The sequence below is a fragment of the Dysidea avara genome, chromosome 3, assembly GCF_963678975.1.
Source record: "Dysidea avara chromosome 3, odDysAvar1.4, whole genome shotgun sequence".
Taxonomy (NCBI): domain Eukaryota; kingdom Metazoa; phylum Porifera; class Demospongiae; order Dictyoceratida; family Dysideidae; genus Dysidea; species Dysidea avara.
The window spans coordinates 13,131,532-13,152,279 of record NC_089274.1 but is presented as its reverse complement, the minus strand read 5'-3'; the positions used below and the strand labels follow the sequence as shown (position 1 = coordinate 13,152,279).

The 20,748-nt window shown below is 38.1% G+C and overlaps 1 protein-coding gene across 1 annotated transcript in view; it reads left to right on the top strand.

Moving 5' to 3' along the window:
• LOC136249453 (integrin alpha-V-like) overlaps positions 1–20,748 on the top strand; it is a 58,489-nt gene that overhangs the window by 24,542 nt on the left and 13,199 nt on the right. Inside the window, exons 6-16 of the mRNA XM_066041462.1 lie at positions 1,416–1,476; positions 3,181–3,339; positions 3,387–3,430; positions 6,289–6,357; positions 13,383–13,435; positions 13,748–13,841; positions 14,873–14,972; positions 15,875–15,966; positions 16,628–16,733; positions 16,789–16,834; positions 18,601–18,678. Coding sequence (XP_065897534.1) covers positions 1,416–1,476; positions 3,181–3,339; positions 3,387–3,430; positions 6,289–6,357; positions 13,383–13,435; positions 13,748–13,841; positions 14,873–14,972; positions 15,875–15,966; positions 16,628–16,733; positions 16,789–16,834; positions 18,601–18,678 — 902 coding nt within the window. The remainder of the gene's footprint in view (positions 1–1,415; positions 1,477–3,180; positions 3,340–3,386; positions 3,431–6,288; positions 6,358–13,382; positions 13,436–13,747; positions 13,842–14,872; positions 14,973–15,874; positions 15,967–16,627; positions 16,734–16,788; positions 16,835–18,600; positions 18,679–20,748) is intronic.

Here is a 20,748-nt window from a genome sequence, read left to right as displayed (position 1 = left end):
TTCACTTGATATTTACTAGTGGACCTATACTCATTGCAAATAACCACCAGAGGGTTGTTTTGAGCTGGAGGATACTTTTCAAGGTGGTTTTTAGGTTTGCGTTCTATTAGAGTTCTTGCAAAAAACATTAACCCACTATTGTGGTTCATTAGTAATTATTATTATTAGTAACACTTTACAGTGACCAGCACTGAAGGTCTGACAGCAACATGTGCTGCAGCCTTAGGATTACCTAACCTAATTTCAAGGACTTAGACTTATTGACTTGACTTAATCACTGAAAAGGTGTAACAGATAACACTAAAATTATATATAGGTTGATTATTTAGCTAGAAAGGGATAGCATGGGCGGCTATTGGGCGCTTGGTTTTTAGAAGTAGCACAACATCAACTTTTTTGTCCTAAACATTTTAAATATATTATGTTGTACTGAGTGTCCTAGTTTAGATATAAACTCTAATTCCAGCTCACCTTTCCCTTAACACTCAGCCTTCTCTTGGGATATATTCTAGCAAGTGTATTTTGTTGTGATACACTTTGGATATCACTAAATGTCCCAAGCACCCTAGCTATAATTTTCCAGTTCTATCTGTCCATTCTAGGACCATCTCCAACAATGACAGAATCCATTGGCCATTTTCCAAGCAAAACCAGCCGATGTTTTCATGGATTATTTGGTGACTTATTTAGTCAATATCCAACCAGCAGCAGAAACCACAATTAAAATTCCACACAAATTACGTTATACACATAAGTAACTGTATAACTGGTGTCACGTCAAAGTAGATAACAGTACTCGTGTCCAGCGGTTTCATGAGCAATTTTGTCCAGGACTTTTCTCATGTGATTGCACATATGCAAGTCTTGCAGGAGTCTAATACTTTGGTGTGCACGTTGCCAGCCTGGTGCAGATTTAATTTTGTGGGATGGAAAGTGGAAGCATTTGCAATGGATATACCCAATGATCAATCTTGAAGAAAACACAATGGATAAATATTCACTAGGTTAAATGCCACAGTTTTCAAAGTTCTCATTATTCATGTGACGTTAAATCAAGCAAATCTCTTCCACATGACGGTGACATGGTTATAGCAACAACTGCTACCATCCCTTTTACTTTCCATGTTTCTAGCAAGAGTCATGTCATACGGCTTCAGCTTGGCCATGAGTTTTCATCTGATAATTAATGTTGCTTAGCCCATGTGTATAGGCATTGTGCATGTATATTATGCATACTGGTTATGAAGATATAGATGTTAGGGCACACAGAAAACGTTTATAATATATAGATGCTTGTAAATGGTAGGACTGGAAGAAACATATGTGAAGTACTTAAGTATGGGATGGTATATAGCCTTAAATACTACTACAAGTTTACGTCTACTTATTTCATGTTTGTTTATTGTGTACTGTAGACTCAAGGTGGAGATGATAATGGGATAGCAGTTGGGGTGCCTGGAAATGTCAACTGGCTAGGTATGTATTCCACATGTACTGAGGAAGGCTTGACCTGATGGGGGGAGGGGCAAATTTTCCTCTGATTGTTTTTGTTTAAAAAATGCTTGATACCCAGGCAAAGATAGCACTACTTAGATTTGTACTCCGTAGGAGAAATTTTTGCATACCTAAGCAAACTTTCTAGGGGTGCCTGTAGTAGAATAGTGTGCACCTATGCCAAGCAGCATACCTCTATGTGACCAGATCTGTGAAAACTTGACACAATCACGCATTTTTCGAATTCCTGTTTTATAATTTATCTTTTTGTTGTTGCTACTTTGTAGGGCAGTAGCCCCCAAAGTTATTGGCATGTGAGGCTGAAACTTTGACAGAGCATGCACTTTGCTAAGCAGATCAAATTTTACGGGGAAAATGAATTACTAAAATGGTTGTAACTTACGAGCAGAATGACACACAGAGTTAAAATTTGCACCATCATGTTCGCCGTGAGATAAATGGGTAAGTTTTCCTTGTGTCACCTTTCTTCATTACATACAAAAGTGAAAAAGAAAGCTCGATTGTGTACTATCATTTTGACATGACACAAACAAATGCCCATAACTTCATATTAGTGATGTGCGATAATGGTTTTGCTATTATATCATTTATCACAATATTTGCATCACAATACGATAGTTTATCATGATAGTAATAAGTTGCATAATTTAGTAGTAATTTTATTGATCCTATGCCATACCAAAATGTAACATGTTAATACAGAGAGAGGAAACCTTCAGAAATACAGCAAATCTTGCAAGTTAATTAAATAACTGAAAAATACCAACAAATGCTTCAATTTGAGAGTATTTTGAGGTAAGAATATCTGATTTGCACTCACGATAATCACAAGCTATTATCATTACTGTGATATGATTACCAATATTATTGCACATCACTATTCTGTATCTTGCAACAAAACAAAGATTTTTGAGCTCCTCTTGAGTAGGCGAATAAGATGATATCTAGGTTTTTATTGTTAGGCACTTTCTTCACTAAGATTAAGCATTCAAATTTTTAAAAATAATAATAATACGCAAGTATTTCACCAATGCATTATATTAGACTTCCACAATTGTGTCAGGTTTTCGCAGATTTAGTCACATATTATACACCCTATGCAAAATGTCTCCCATATATTATCATGCTCTATGCAAATATGTCCCATATATTGTAGGAAACGAAACTCTGGGGCAGTGGTGTACTTATCATGATTATATGGCTCTGTCACATTAGAATGGCACAGTTTGTATTGTACAGTATGTTCATAACTTGGGTATTGTTAAACTTGATAGCCCTTTTCACTGGTACAGATTTCTCAGTGGCCTAGTTGGTGCATGTAGTCCTTTTATTTGATTACAATTCTATGATATCAACATTACATTAATGCATTGACTGGTAGCCACACTGCTTGTTACTGTGTCATTCCGTGCATGAGGTATGACATCTTTCAAAAATAGGGGGGGGGGGGGGGGGGAACAATTAGTAAATGTTTGATATACACTAAATTTGCTTATCCGAAAATTTGGAATCTCTCTGTACGGTTCCTTGTGTACTGTATGTGATACAGGGTGTGTTGTCAAATGTTGGACATGTTCTATTCTATTATGAGTGTCTACTGTAGTCATGTTAGAGTTTGGCATGCTGATAGCATTGACTATAACTATGTACGTACCTATCCTGTAGGTGGAATTAGAGAATATACTGCGGATACTGGCGTTAGAGGTGTTTCCAGAACACTTGTGACAGACAGGAATGTGGAGAACAGTACTGAAGATTCCCACAATGCACTGATGGGCTATGATTTGGTATTTTTCAGACGCAATGGTCCTCCAGAACTACCAAGTTTGTTGTATATTGCACAGTGTGTTTAGTTGCTTTGTACAATGTAGGTGTGTTGGCATCTGCTCCTAGATTTGACCAGTTGAGAGGATTGGTAGGTTTGTTGTGTTATGCATGTGTGTGTGCGTATTACACACCTGAATGAAAACAAGAATATTTTGGTTAAAACAGTTTACTGAATCCTCACACATGTAATGAAACAACTAATATCTTGAGCGTGTGGAAGCAATTTAAAGTTGCTGTTTGTGAACAAGTTTTATTGAACTGCAATGAGCCACAACTATAGTATGGCACCTCAAAACTGGGTCTGCTGATACCGAAATATCAAAAATAGTAGTACAGTAGACCCTCGGTTATCCGACCCTCGTTTATCTGTACCCTCGTTTATCCGAAATTGGAAATGACTGTTCTATTAGAGTATTTTTAAGTATAGGTGTACGTTCTATTAGAGTATTTCAACAGAGCTATGTATATAAATGTATGGACTTCAGTTATCCAAACAATTCACTTATCTGAACACTTTTATCATTGCCTGAGAACAAAGGGGTTCGGATAACCCGAGGGTCTACTGTAAAACAATAAACTGCTTGTTTTCAGTAGTGGTAGCTGAGATGTGTTTTTTTTGGTTTGTTTGTTTGCCTTATCACTTACTAATTACTTTACCCATTTTTAGGATCAATCTTTTACCCATTTAAGGTCAGTATACCTATATCATACAGTACGGTAGTACTGTATATTAGGGATCATGGAGATTTAGGTTTTCCTAGCCAAAAAATTCACCCAAAAACCAGCTTCACAACTCCATCCTGGCACCTTGGTAGTATTGGTTAGGCATAACCAAGCCCAAAACTGCCTTCAGTATGATCCTAAAGGCTTCCAATAAATTGTTACAAAAAAATTATATACAATGGAATTTTCTACTGACTAACTGCCTGCCTTCAGGCAAGCATAACTCGATAACAGCTAAGGCTACAGGCTTGATTTTTTCACTGTTCGACGTCGCTTCATCCCGAGACGTCTTTTGGCATATTGCAGTATGTACAATGCACGCATCATGGACTTACCTTTGTCCTCCTTTGTGTCCCATTTCTTTTTGCTTATAGCCAAAGGTGTCGATTCGTGGTAGCGCGATGCATGGCTTCCCTACAATACATTTGTAAATGGGAATCGTCCGTATTTTCCATGGTGACTGGACTGATTGCAGAGATGATTCTAACACTGTTCTTCATTTGTAATGCTGTGTAACGGGCTGAACATAGCTGAAAGTGAAGCATAATATAGCCGCAGCACTTACGAGGCAGTAATTGATAGTTGGGGGTGTGCAAATCGTCGTATTTTCGTGGTGACTGGATTGTTGCAGAGGGACTTTTTTTACTGTTTTTTGTCTGTGGCGCTGTGTAATGGGCTGAACATAGCCGAAATCGAAGTGTAATGGCCACTGTACTTTCGAAGCAGTTTGTGATAGCTGGGGCGTACGTTCAGACGAAACCATTAATTCTGGCGCCATCCTTTCTTTTGATGCGGTATGCGTGGGTTCACCAGTCATAATAATGTTACAAAAAATGTAAACAAACAAGTTAAAGGAAAAATTAGAAATTTTAAGTTCGATTAGGGATCATAGAAAAGAAAAGTAGGGAAACAAGGGAGCTGGAGGTTGCCTACACCTCCAGATATACTAGTGAACATCTAATCCCTAATCCAGTCTATGGAGGTGTAGGCAACCTCCAGCTCCCTTGTTTCCCTACTTTTCTTTTCTATGATCCCTAATCGAACTTAAAATTTCTAATTTTTCCTTTAACTTGTTTAGTAATACTGAGGTACCGTAGAGCGTATAATATTCGAAGGGTTTTCATTTTTTTAATATTTGAAAGAGGCCCTTCTCTTCAAGAATAAATTCCCGAGTACTGCTATTCTTCAAAAATAGATCCCCACAAGTAAAAGTAACTGTTGCCTTCAACTTTTTGTTTGTTTTGGCAATTCGCTTGTGTATTCCTCAAGTTTTAGCTCAGTCTCATGTATTCCTTGAGTTTTAGCTGATGGTAATGGTTAAACTGTATCATTACTGCCCCAATAGCCAATAAACAACTGATTCAAAATGACCATTGTTGGGAATTCATGCTTTCTGCTGCTATTCTTGCATAGATATGGTTGAGTTGGTGGCTAATTAGAATTGACTTTGTTTGAGACTCCCCTAGTTTTCTCCCCAGCCCACAGAAGGAGGGGATTATTTCATCTGTAAGTAAGTTTTTGGCAAGCATGCATGTATCTTTATGATTTGTGATACAAATTTCCTTTTATTTGAAATCCACCTTGACTTTGAAATGTGCGCTCTTCAAAATTTAAAGCCTTGAAAATTTAGATTTTTCCTTTTCTGCAAAATTTTCTATTACGAAAATATCCCACTATTTATTGTCTTACCGAATAAAGGTTTTTTGGCAGTGCCGCAGAGCCCTAAAATTTGAAATTTCATAGCTTTCTTTGACCAAGAGCAGTACCTCCATCACTATGAAGAAACGTACTAGAAACACTTCCATATGCCCTAAACTTTTAGTGTGTGCATGTGTGTATATTGTATGTATATATGTGTGATGAATCTGCAAAAGCCTCACATATTCAAATGCTCAAACTGAAGTTTCATCTACAGTAGAATTTAACATACAGTGCTACAAAGTGGTATCAACATAAAGATTGATTTGTGCAGTACTATATATTATATCACCTGCAACATTTTACCGGAGTTCTCTAATAAATGCTGTCCTATTAGTTCTTGACAACCAGTTCAAACACACCACACGTTAGATACAAGGCATTCCACTGTAACTTATATATATTATAAGAAACAATTTGCATGTGTTTTATTAAGTGCATTCTACTGTAACATTTAGACTTGACGAACATGTGGGGTTCTTACAGACCTGGTTATGTATACTATTTTATTTTCACACCTGACAGGTGACAGTGTACGAGAATTTTGTGCCTAGTGGAAATCCACTACCTCTCCAGGATATTTTTGGTACCCAGGTGATTTATCATGTTAAGCATAAATTGTACTATACTGTGTGTGTGTGTGTGTGTGTGCGTGCGTGTGTGTGTGTGTGTGTGTGTGTGTGTGTGTGTGTGTGTGTGTGTGTGTGTGTGTGTGTGTGTGTGTGTGTGTGTGTGTGTGTGTGTGTTTAAATCCATTCTCAATAAGAAACCAAGGTATGCAATCAAAACTTGTGTGAGGTACTTTTTAACTGCGATACTATGTTTTCCCAATACCTTAACCTTCCCTTTGTGTGCATGTTACTAGCACATAATGCACAGTATTGGTAAGTGCTATGAAGCTTTATAGAATGGTCTGTATGACAGTCCAAATTGTTGATACCATGAAGTATAACGGTAATATTGCTCCAATATGACATCATTTGTGCACATAATCTAGAGAGCAGGGAAGGCAAAGGCTAAACCACTAAGGAAGGTAACCAGAAACAATAGTACGAAAAAACATCAATTACAATTGCTAAACTGAACACTAGCTGTTTTGACTGTTAATGTTAAACACAACTCATACACAAATGATTTCATAATTAACAGGACTTTATACAGACACTTCATAAATGGCTCAGACCACGGAATGGTTGCCAGCTATTTGAAATTATATGAAGAAGGCTCTGTATTACATATAACAGTGTTTGGCCAGTTCTCTCAGTTGAACAGTTATTTGCAGTAAGAAAAAAAAATCTTCCAGATAAACAAAATCTACAATTGACCTTTTGAATAGCTGCAACCGTTTCCTCCAGGATGGGTAGGTGGGACCGTTGATAGCCTTGACTTCACCTTCTTCATACAGTTCCAAGTAGCACTGTGTGGTCTGAGCCATTTATGAATTATATAATTAAGAAGGCTCAGTCTCAAATATCAATGGCAGAATGATTTAGACAAGATAAAGTATTGCTTCGAGAAGTGAAAGAAGCATGGCAAGCATCTTTCTCGCCGGCACCATAGATTCCATTCATCCTCGAGGTCACTATCTCAGAGCAGTTCTGACCACAGAGACCAGTCACACTCTCAGCGAGAGAACCGGACTGAGCAATGTCGGAGTAGATTGGCATCGTCACCTCGGAGAGGAACATGTGACCACCATGATAGAGGCTTGAGGAACCCCACTCGAGGACAAACCGCCAATGAAGCCCCAACCCTGGGAGGACATTCCTGACACACTTCAATACAGCGAAGTAGTTGAGTGGGAGTACAACTCTGACATTGAGCCTCTGGGACACCAAACTCATCCCACCAGTATAGCCACAGTGTCTGAAGAGATGGTGTCTGTTATCTCACAAGCCTGTACTATTATTAGACTGGAGTGTGCATACTGCGGAATTCCTACTCTCTTCCACTCCAGATCAGATCATAGAATTTTTGGGTCTTACAGTCAACTTCATCAAGATGGAGCTACGACTCCCTCCTGCCAAGATAAAACAGTTTCGAGCAGAGTCTCAACAAATAATAAGGGTGGTGGAGCCAACCTCAGCCTGGACACTAGCATGTCTATTGGGCAAAATGAATTCAACAATGTGTGTAATTCCTCCTGTACCCGTCTTCTCCTATAGGTGGCTCTCTCCAAATCCCTGGAGACCCACTCCCAGAATTACGAGGGCAAGATAATCCTTTCACCGGACAGCTTGGAAGAACTGAAATGGTGGGACACAGATATCCAAATGGAATGGAAAGACTCCTCAAAATGAAGATAGACATGATCACAGATTCCGGTGCTTCACTGCAGGGATGGGAAGCTCGTTGTGGAATACAAACTACAAGGTGAGCATGGTCACAGATGGAGGCAACGCTCTACATCAACTGCTTGGAATTGCTGGCAACAACTAATATGCAGCCATTTGCAAAAAAAACAAACAAATCCAAACTAAACATCCTGCTGAGGATCAACAACACCACAGCAGTTGCTTACATCAACCGTCTGGGAGGGGACAGTCTCAAGAGAACTAGTCAATCTAACAAAGGATATGTGGATGTGGTGTCCGGAAAGAAACATACACATCACGGCTCAACACTTTCCCGGAACTCAGAACACCATTGCAGATGTAGAATCATAGTTGCAAACAGACAGGACGGACTGGAAGCTGTCTCCCTTAATATTCCACAGAATACAGTAAACCTTTGGTCCACTGGAAGTTGTGACTCACCCGTCTGCCCAGTTTTAGCTGGTGGCAAGATCCAACTGCAGAAGCGACAGATGCATTTCTCCAAGTGTGGACCCACATATCTCAAGGAATTTGGTAGACAGGATACTCAAGGTGCAGAATCAACAAGCCAACATAGTGCTGGTAGCACCAGTGTGGTGATCCCAACCATGATATTTCATACTTCTTATCGCGATTGATAGTGTTCAGTTCAGTTTTTTTTTTACCAACATTAAAATTATGATACAATCTTGTCCTTTTATATAGGCCTAGAATACATAGTAGTTCAAACTAGTCTGACAGGTTTAGAATGTTCTAACATAGTCTAGTGTACAAAAACAAAGTCCTATGCATAAAGGGAGTTAGTAAAACGCGGAATACGGAATTGTGGAATAAACGAAACTTATCTTTTACAGATTGTACAAATAATATATATTCTATAGTAATTATACTTTCTTTACCTTGTAACAACTCTGTATGGCACACCACGGTGATGGATAAACAGCAGCTGGGCGAGCATTAAATAGGATGAGCACACAACCAATCATCCTAGAATGATCTACCTTCAGTAAACATATATACCTACACTATTGATTCAAACTTGAATAGTTTTGAAATCTATTTAAAGCCAAACATGACCACTGGACTCCCCGACTGAACTCCTCGATAGTGTGATTCTAATAAATTTGGTCGGATGCACATGAAGGTCAGCTAGTTTGACCTAAGAATAGAACTAGGTCTTAGTGTTTTGTAGCAGTATCATTAAAGGAGTATAGATAGGCAAGTTTAGTGAAGGTAGATCGTTCTAGGATGATTGGTTCTGTGCTTATCCTATTTAATGCTTGCCCAGCTACTGTTTATTCATCGCCGTGACATGCCATGCAGAGCTGTTGCAAGGTAAAGAAAATATTATTAATTATTTGTACAATTTGCAAAAGATAAATTTTGCTTATTCTGTTATTCCGTATTCTGTATTCTGCGTTTTACTAATTCCCATACATAAAATGCTACAAGTTAACTCCTACAGAGTGTTAAGTGACCTAAAGGTAATTATATGAAATTATTTATTGTCTCTTGCATCATCTAGCTGCAACACTCCCCCGAGATGTTCCTTCAATCTTTCTCTTGCTTTTAAAGCGGCCTGTCTAGTGGGACACAAATCTTTCAAGCTCTTTTGCTCGGACTCGGTATCATCTTCCACGGTATAATTGATATCTAGACAATCGATGGGGTAGAGTAGTTTCAGTGCTCTGTGTAGGCATCTTCTTGTGGGTAACGTTACTTCAGCTGATTGAATAGCATTGTCTCTTCCCTTGATCAATTTGCTTATCTTTCCTATCTTCCACTGACCTCGTGGTAAACTTTCTGTAATCAACACTACATCTCCAATTTGAGGCTTCTCTTTAGAAGAATTTTGAACTTTTCTCAATGTTGAGTCACTTCACTCTCTTAAGCTAAGTAAGTAATCATTTGATTTCTTTTGTTCTGTTGATTGTGATTGAATTGACAAGATAACTTGCTTTTCTTCACCTTGTTCCTGTTTCCTCTTTCTACGGATGGTGTTGCCCCTAACTTCTTTCTGCTCATGAACTGATTTCAGTGAATTATTCTCTGTGGTAAATTTCTTTCAATGTTCTCTGCTTCTTTGGGAAAGGCTTAGTCCATTGTTTGTTTCTCTTCCTTCTGCCTCCTGTTGACTTCTTTACTGCAGTGGAAGATTCAGTTAAGGTAAACATACTGTGTGTAATGGCCTCTGTATCTGTGGGTGTTACTCCAATTGCACTCACAAGTAAGTTTTGCTCACTCACAACTTTTGTTTTAGATTCCACTTTTCCTCCAAAAATCCAACCAAGTTTGGATTGAAACATGTAGAGACCATTACCAAGATCTATTTTCCTGGGTTACAATAAATCAAAATAGTAATCATTCCCTACTAACATGTCGACTTGAAAAACTTCTGCACTATAGTAACAATTGTGTCAGCAAGCTTATCCTCTAAGGCTGATTCTCTGAGAAATTTGGCATCTGCTGGTGACAATGGAGTGTGGGTTATTCTTCCTGTGATACTAGGGACCACTGTAACATCCACTGACATAACACTTCCATCTTTCAAATGAAGCTGACAGTAATTTACTTGATTTTCATTGACTGATTTGCACCAAATGTGGCAATTGAGAGGCTTTCACATGGTCCTAATTTAACTTGATTTCTTTTGCAAGCTTTTCTGTAACTCAGGTTCTCTGACTACCAGAATCTAAAATCAAGCGAACTGGCATACGGGAACTACCCAGTACATTCTTTACTGTTGCTGTAGCTTTTTGCATTAAAACATTAGTCTCAGTCATTTCATTAGGCTGGGCTTCAACTGTATCTTCAATGCTGGACAATCCTGATGATGAATCACTAGAGTAGGGCAGAGACTTCTGTGGTGATCATTCTTTTTACCACAGTGAGCACAAATCTTATCTTTAGCACAATTTTTTGGCATGTGTCCTTTCTTTAAACTTATGTAACATGATCCCTTCAACTTTTCTCGTCTTTCCTGCAATGTTCTACAGTTGGAACATTCATCTGACCAATGTGGCTGGCCACAAAAAATACACTGCCTAAGTTTGTTTAGGTACACGTTGCTTGGTATTACCTGCTAACAATCCGCTGGCTGTTGGCTTAGAAATAAAGTGATTTCGTCTGGGGTTGTCATTCTGACTTAAGCTGTGGTGATGTTTGGATTGAGTGGATGTCTGTGAAAATTCTAAGCTAGCCATCTCCATAGCTGAAATGTGTTTTCCAAGTAACTTATGTAATTTGGATACTGTCCATTCTTCATCCTCCGCTTTCAACATATATAGAGTTGATAAAGTACTCTTTGTGGAAGCTTTTCACTGATTAATGCTATGAAATGTCGGTGATTTACATTCTCTCCGATGGCCTCTAGACTTCTGAAATTCCTTTCAATAGCATCATAACATTGACCCAAACTGCTGGTTTGATTAGTGACCACAGGTAAGTGTGACAAATTATGGTAATAGGAATCAATAACTACTTGCTTATTCCCAAACCTTTTCTTTAGCACATTAACAACCATTTGGTAATTCTCTTTCGACAATTGATAACCTGCTATTGCTTCTAAGGCATCACCAGAAAGCTTTGGTTTCAAATAAGTGAATTTAATCTATGTTAGCATACCTTTTCTCTTTGTGGATAGAAGCTTCAAACATGTCCCAAAACTCTTTCCATTTTAAAACATCTCCTGAGTAGGGTGGTATGTCGATTTGTGTCAGTTTAGTGGAGGCTGAAGATAAAATTCTCCTTAACGTGTTTGACTAGGTTGTAATAAGGACATCTGTTCCTGTACCTGTGTGAGACGTTGCTCAAGGTTGTGAGTATGACTAGTTTCCAGCTCTCTCCGCTTTCTTTCAACGTCCTCCTTAAGCACTCTAAGTTGAGATACCTTGTCAATAACATTGTCCATAAACTCACTGTCCTGTTCTAAAACAGATTAAAACTCAACGAAAGCTTCAGAGTTAATTTCTTCATCATAAGCATCCATCAATTTATCATTAGCCACTTATAATTGTGCTAACTTTGTCTCCAGACTAAGAATGGACTTTCCAATTGATAAACTATATTTCATCACTTGCTGTTCATTGATACTGCTTAATTCTTGCTGTAGCAGTTCATTTGCTTCCTGCTCTTCTCTAGCTAAAGCGTTTCTAGCTCTAGTTCGATTACTCTTCAATGTACTCAATGCTGGCATAACGATGGGTACCTTCAGAATCCTGTAACAACTTATACAGAACAACAGATCTGACTGAACAAATAACTCACTTTATGTGGTACTGTTATCAAGTTTCCACGGTACCACAGATTCTAAGTTTAAGAAATAGCTTCTTAGTAGACGAGTCTTTCCAAAGGAAGTCCCAAGATCCTTAGTTCTCTCCTGGGTTTCGGCACCGGATATCGCAATCGAAGGTCCACATCACAGATTAACAGTTTCTTTTTCCGTCTCTTCCAGGAGGAAGTAGATTATGTCCAGTTAAAGGAATATGAGAGCAGAACACAACCCCTTCAGGGAAGGGAAACCAATCTGCTTGTAGCAATTATCAAGCCACATAAGGCAATGTTCTCAACTACTGTGGATAGCTTCAGGCATTGATACTTCAATTTTCAGTCAGAGGAGCCTTTCTTCTGCAGCTGCATTAGCTGGGATTTCAATCTCAGACATCCTCAAAGCTGCAGGCTGGAGTTCTGAGTCAACCTTTCAGCGATGTTACTACAAGAAATTAGTATGACTGCTTCAATCACCTCCCAAGAAGTTGTGTAAAAAAAATGAAAGTTGCTAGCTTTGGCCTCATGGGAAACCCACTCATGAACTCATCTTTCAGTAAGAATCTTCAGTATATATGCCACAGAAGCACAATGTATGGTGTGACTATTGCTAAAGACTTCTTTGCGTTCAATCTATTGTGTCCAACCTCCTCTATCTAACCCTAAGCTTACCAGAAGTGTGCAAAACACATCCTAATGTTAGATATTATTTCAAGTGCAAGTCAACTTCAAACTCCTCCTAATTGTCACTAACAAATTTGTATACCTATTCAAGATTTCATAAATTGATCATACGTAAGTGACTACTTTTTATTCAAGCTTATCAAATCTTTGTTTGGTTGCTTTTTTTTGCTTTTTTATACCAGAGGCAGCTGCCTTGCGTGCTAGAGATAATAATTACCTATAACTACTAATGTTGTTGTTGTTATAGATATGTTTTTGGTGATATCAAGAGTTAATAATAGGGGAGGCCTCCCCTATTATTAACTCTTGGTGATATGGTTGTTGTAACTTCAAGTGTGATTGTCACATGTTTAGGTTGGCAGCGCATATGGAGCTTCACTGGCTAGTGTTGACTTTAATGGAGATAAGTAAGTGATTTGTGTTGTATGTAATCGCTAAAAGCAACTGAAGATTATACATAAGTACATAGTGTGTCTACAAAAGAATATGTGTTCTAATGATGTCAGTCATAATTCACATGCCCTTGGTACTGTAGTGGTGTCATCACCACTTTCATAACCAACTGAACACACACACACACACACACACACACACACACACACACACACACACACACACACACACACACACACACACACACACACACACACACACACACACACACACACACACACTGTTCATACTGTTTTCAAATGTTATTTTCTGACTTGTGCCACTAGCCGTGATGAGGTTGTGGTTGGAGCACCGACATACAGTGACCCGCAACGTGGCCTGTTTGAAATTGGACAGATCCACATATACTTGAATAATCAGGTGCTTCACTGTAAATAGCATGTACTGTATTATATTCTAGCATGGATGATTTATTAGCACCATTTGCTGTCATCATTTTCAGTGTGTTGGAGTTCACTATTATGTTATAAGATTATCCGAGCACCACAAAGTAGTGAAGGGTCATGACTTTTGTATACTATTGTGTCTCTTGTTTTACTACTTTTCAGTGCATGTGCACCCCTGCTTTGCTTTTTTTTTAATTTAATATTTTTGATTGTTTTTTTCTCTCTCTCTTTCTGTTACTATGGCTAGCTACAATGCACCTGTGCTTGTGCTAATGTTCTGTTAGAATTTACCTCATAGCCTAAACGGAATTATGATGTGTTAGCTTATGCTACTATGAAAGGTAGTGGATGTACGTAACAATCAGTGTGCTTCTTATGGAATATCTTCACCCATTGTCTGCCATAGCTGCTTAATTCACCCATAGAATAAAATGTTGCCTCCCTTTAAACTGTTGTCATAGCTAGTACTGAAATGGGCACATCCATGGGGGTCCCATCTGGGATAACCAGGCCAGACTAGGGCACAATTGTTACGTATTCACGTTCTATTACTTCTTGTTAGAAAAGGCTAGTTAAATTGTTTTGTCTTGAAAATGGTATGACATCCGAATGTCAAAATCGAGGTACCCTGATAAAACAGTCACCCTAATACAGCAGTCATGTATGATAAAATGTTTCCTCATTATGTTTTCCTTGCATGAAGATGATGACAAGAAAAACGGAGATGAAAAGCGTAAAGGAAGAGTCAAGTCATCACTTATTCCCCAAAAGGCAATAATAACTTTATTATTATTACATAAAATTTCTCTTTACAATCCTTACAAGAACAATGGAGCCAAAAAATCAAAGTCGATGTAAGGTGCCCTTAAAATGTTTTATGGGTGTATGTTTCAGTATTTCCATGACAATTTCAGCACTGCATTTTGCCATTTAGATCATTACTAAACAGTATTACCATACTGTATGTAGTATTACCATACTGTATGTATGTGTATGTATATGCAGAATTTGACTCTTCTACGTACAATAACTGGAACACAACCTTATGCACAATTTGGATATGCTGTATATGGTCTTGGTGACATTGATAATAATGGCCTTGGAGGTAAGCAATGGCCCATTAGTATGCCTAGTGTCTTGGTGTACATGTGCACACACACACACGCATGCACGCACACACACACACACACACACACACAAATACATGTACTAAAAACGCACGTGCGTGCACGTGTAGAGCTGGGCGATATCACAATTTCCTACCAACGATATATCATCACCTGAAACATCACGATATTACTAAATATCACGATATCCATACGTTGATGGTACAGTGAAAATAAGGCATTATATTTTTCTAAGAAATGTAAAATGAACACTTCCTTGGATAAAATTTGACTCAGTATTACTTTCATCAAAGAATTGCATAAATGTGTGTATATATGCAGAATTACACTAAATGAGAGAAATACTGAAATACGATATGATGACAATATTGAAATTTGAAAACGATATCAGAGGTAAATATCGCAATTAGTGGTGTGCGATATAGGATATTTTCCTATCACGATTATTGCACAGAACATATCACAATATGATATATATCACGATATACGACTCATCACTCAGCTAGTGTATTTACACTGATAACACTTGTAGCAGTGATGTACTAGAAGTACAATACAACATGGTACATGACTAGCATACAACATTGCAAGGTCTTTTATCAAAACAAGTACTGTGTACAATGACATCTTGGGTACATTTTTCTCTAATTATAGCTAAAATCTATACCTAAGCTTATACCACGATATAAAGATTCTATATCATATCATGATATTAAAAAAAAAATCACAATATTTTGATATATATCACATATCGCACATCACTAATTGCAATATACGATAATATTGTGCTATTGCCCAGCACTATGCACGTGCACATACACACAAATACTTGAACATATCCCGTGCATCAACACATCAATGGTGTTAATGTATTGTATAGATCTTGCTGTTGGTGCTCCCTTTGGTGATGGTTCCGGTACAGTTTACATATACAGTGGAGTAGGAGGTGATGAGATTGTGAGATTGACTCAAGTTAGTTACTGCTTTATGATTTTTGCATGTACATTAGCCAGTTGAATTATATTACACTTTTACACATGTATTGTGGCCATGACAAGTAATGAAATGCAGCAATGTTCATCATGCATGTGTATTCATATGCAAAATATCCTGTGTAGCAAGGTGAGATTTGTCCCCCAAATTGTTTGGGCACACAAAAGTAAGTTGTTGCATCCATTAAGCCCAGTGCTTATGAATATCAGAAAAAAGTTGCAAAAAAAAAAAATTATGAGGAAATTGACAGTATACATATTATCAATTCACTCACTTGGGATGGTGTGATTCAGTCACCATATGGAGTCCAGTTTCTATGGGAATCATTTGTGTGGAGCAAGAGTTTCTTACTACAAAAGGCTCGTTACCCCATAAACAAAATAGAGACTTTATTATTGTTGGCCATTTGCTGAAATTTTGCACCTCACACCATTGGAAAATAGCTAGCATTTGTATATTTTTCTCTTGTATCTGTTGGTGCTTTGTGCTCACTTTGTGTTTAGCCACAAACACTTGTCAACCACGGTTACATACAAGCAGTGAGTATAAATACATCTGTAGTGTGGATATGCACATGTAGCTAGACAGTATTTGAATTTGTCATAGCACTGTTTTTTATTTTATGTTTCTTGTATTATAGACAATTGTTGGTAGTGAACTTAACGTTGTTGGAGGACTAGCAAACTTGAGATCGTTTGGCTCATCCCTGAGTAACAGTTTGGATGTAGATAGCAACGGGTATCCAGGTGTGTGTGTGTTTGCATATTTGATTTAGTGGTATATGTATACATTCCCCAATAGATATCGCCGTGGGAGCTTACATGTCACAACAAGTATTTTTGCTAAGGTACAGTACATATGTATAGCTATTTTACAGTACTTGTTCACTATTAATGCAGTTAAAAATTTGTATGTTCAATATTACAAAAGCCAGCCACAACTGTACATTTACAGTAGTTGTCGAAAACAGTTCCTGTTCCATTGTACAAAGCATCATTTCTGCTAGCATTTCATTGCTGTACTATTTGTTTCTGTTGCCTTTCCTTTGACCTGTTCACAAAAGTCCAATGTGTGGCAAAACCTTTAGCCATGAGAATAAGGCTATGCTGGCTGAACAATTATGAAATTTTGCTACTTTACATATTAGTTAAAGCACCGCCGCATGTACAATATGGAAATAAAAGCACGAAGGCGTGGGCGAGAGACTAATATAGCATGAGGTGAAGCCGAGTGCTATATTAGGCTTGAGACCATGCCCGAGTGCTTTTATTTTCATATTAAGCGTAGTGGTGCTTTAACTGGTTTAGAGTGCTTTCTTGTCGTCTTGCTTGGAGCATTCGTTTCATGAATTCGAACCGCGTCAGTTTTCGGCCATCAGACAATCAGTAAGTGTCTATGTAGTACAGTTGTGGAGTAATACAAGCAAATAGTATCATTTTGGCTACTTTTGGTGATTAGAAATGTTACGCACGTGATCTTGTTTTTCGTATTTATTTTCCAATCAATGCATAACTGTTCTTTATTTTCCATAACTGTACTTTATTGTGATGCAAATGGAAAATATAGCACACTTGAATACGTTACAGAAAATAGAGCACTCTTTTCGCTTTGATCTTGCCAACGCAAAGTAATTTAAATTTATAATATGTACACCATTATTATTTTACATGCATTGTGTAATTGTACATCTTCTTTATTTTAACTATAATATTGTCATGTGCACAACAAAGACATGTACAAACCTGCAAAGCATTAACTTGTGTAAGTTGTGTTCATGTAAATGTACTTATGAGCCATCATAGTACAGTAAGTTTTCTGCCAAAAATTCACACAGTCAGCTGATTGTTGTCTAGTCTATTCCCGAAAAAAATTGGAATGACAAAATATGCATAAGTTTGTTATGTGAAGCGTTTAATTTAGTGTTAACGTAGCTAAGTCACGTAGTATAGTGACTACCATTGCTACTCTGATTACAAGGCAGCTGAACAAATTGCAGGAACAATTTGACACCTATGGTGCATCCACTCTATAGTTGTGCAATAAACAATGAACACCAATACTTAACTGTCAAGAAAAAGAAAAAATACACTATTAGGCAAAGTTGACTAATGTTTTCTCATCACTCGTCCGCATCACCTTCCACCCTGCTGCCTATAATTTGTCACGTGCACTATAGTTTCAATGTTTAGACAAACTGACCATCATTTTCAGTGTTTATTCCTGCTCCAGAAAGGTGGTGAAGTGTAAGTGCAATTTTGATAATCCTTGTAGTGATAAGATAATCTATTGTTGCTGTGATTTCTCGGGTGTTTCCTTCAATAATGGATAATGAAAAATGACCTCCCACCCAGATGAAAATTGAGGAAGTGGCCTTAAAATATATATGTGTGTGTGTATACGAGTGTATGTGCTGCATGCATGCGTTCGTGCATGCATGAAAGTGCAAAGTTGCATAGCCATGGTATTTCATTGCCATAAGTAGCACATGTTAACTACTTGTAACCTAAGTATCCATTCATATAAATAATCTTAAATGTGCTCTTTTTGTTCAATAATTTGTGTTCAGTGCAATGCTAATCAAATCATGTCACTTTTGTGTATGTATGTTTGTAGGACACGTCCTGTTGCCAATGTGACCATCAGGTTGATTCCACCAACCGTTGCCTCTATAAATCTTGATGATACAAGCAGGTAATATTTTTTACAGCAGTGGCATTGATGTAAATTGTAGCTGAAAAGTAGCAGAGACATACAGCAACATAAAGAATGTGCATATTGCATCTCATAAAGCACACACGCTGCAACAGTAATAACAGATCTTTTAAATGTATGCATCTAATAGTCCTTTTTAAGATTATGTTAATATCTGAGTCCTGTCACTATATACAGTAGCTATGTAGTAGTTGTAACATGGGCACGAGTGATTTGCCTGAAATATACACATGAGCACGAGGGCTGCGAGTGTGTATATTTCAGGCAAATCACAAGTGCCCATGTTACAACTAATATGTTACACTTCTGTAACTCACTTGAGAAATTCCAGTTTTCTTCTTGGTTGTATTTATAGTGAAGTGCATAACTTTCGATTGTGCACTTGAACGTAAGTGAATCGTTTTGCCAATAAGAATGATGGTTAGATAACAAGATTTAATTGTGGGTTTCTATCTACAGCATTGCAATAACGTTAGTGCTGTGATGAACACGTGCGTTAGTAAATCGCTATTGTGGAAAGGAGAGAAGAAGGTTCTTGCTTTGTCTGAGCAACGAAGATTTTGTTTAGGGTTCCCAGGCTAGTGTCCTTGCACTGATTGTTCATCAGAGTCGCTATTACCAATGGCTAGTAAGGATCCCAGAAAGCCATTGAGCTTGAAGAGAAAGGAGCCGATGGCAACAACCCGTGAGGAACCTCTACCTAAGAAAGGAAGCAATCATTTCTCTTTTGACGTCACTGTTGATGATCTCGAAGGTTTTATGGAGGACAGCTGTCCGGAAAACACGATGAAAAGCACAGAGTGGGCCTTGAGAAACTTTGAAACATGGCGTCTGGCAAGAAATCAACGTTTTCCAGAGGAAAAATGCCCCGAAAATGCGTTTGAGGACGAGACTGTGGCTTGTAAGTGGTTGTGTTGGTATGTGTCTGAAACGAGGAGATCTGATGGAAAGGAATACACTCCACGCAGTTTACAATTGCTACTGGCAGGTTTGCAAAGATACCTTCGTAAAGTTCACCCCAGTAAAGATATCAAACTGTTTACTGACCCCCGCTTTAAACCCCTTAAGAATACCTGTGATGCTGTATTTAAACAACTTCATAGAAAGGGAATTGGTGCTGAGACCAAAGCCACGCCAGTTTTGACAAGTAATAATGAAACAGAACTATGGGAGAGTGGCACTTTAAACATGGATACTCCAAAAGGCTAACTCAGAGCAGTGTTTTTTTACAATGGCAAAAATTTTTGTTTGAGAGGAGGTACAGAGCAGCGTGGATTAAAGTTGTCACAATTTAAAGGGAGACGGTCCAGGTTAATGGCAAGGATGTATCCAGCTATGTTTATACAGAATTTGGCTCCAAAAACAGACAGGGAGGATTTAATTCAATAAATAGTGACAACAAGGTCGTCCATCAGTATGAAAACACAGAGGGAACTATTTGTCATGTCCAGATACTGGATAAATACTTGCAGAAGATACCAGTTGAAGCAATAGAGGCTGACAATTTCTACCTTACTCCTGTCTCATCTAAACTTGCTGAGCCATCGATGCCATGGTATACTAAGACACCTGTGGGGAAAAACACATTAAGTAAAATGATGAAAGAAATGTCGTTAGATGCACTTGTCTAGAAAGTTTACAAACCATAGCCTTCGTGCATATGGGACTACCACAATGTATCAAGCTGGGGTCCCTGAGAAAATCATCCAGCAAAGAACTGGCCATAAATCATTAGACTCCCTGCGACGGTATGAGAGAACCACTGAATCTTAGCTCCTAGATGTGTCAAATGTCATGTCCAATAACGGAATTGTTTCAGCCCAGCCTCCTCAGCTTCTGGATGTGTCAAATGTCATGTCCAATAATGGAATTGTTTCAGCCTGGCCTCCTTCCGATAAAGATGATCAAGCATGTGGTTCATCAACTGTTGTAGTTCACAGTACAGTTAATAAACCTCTCCAGAAGTCAATGCCTACTATGATGCTTAGCGGATGCAATTTTACGAATTGCACCATAGCATTTTCAGGAAATGTTGTCGGAGAAAGTGAG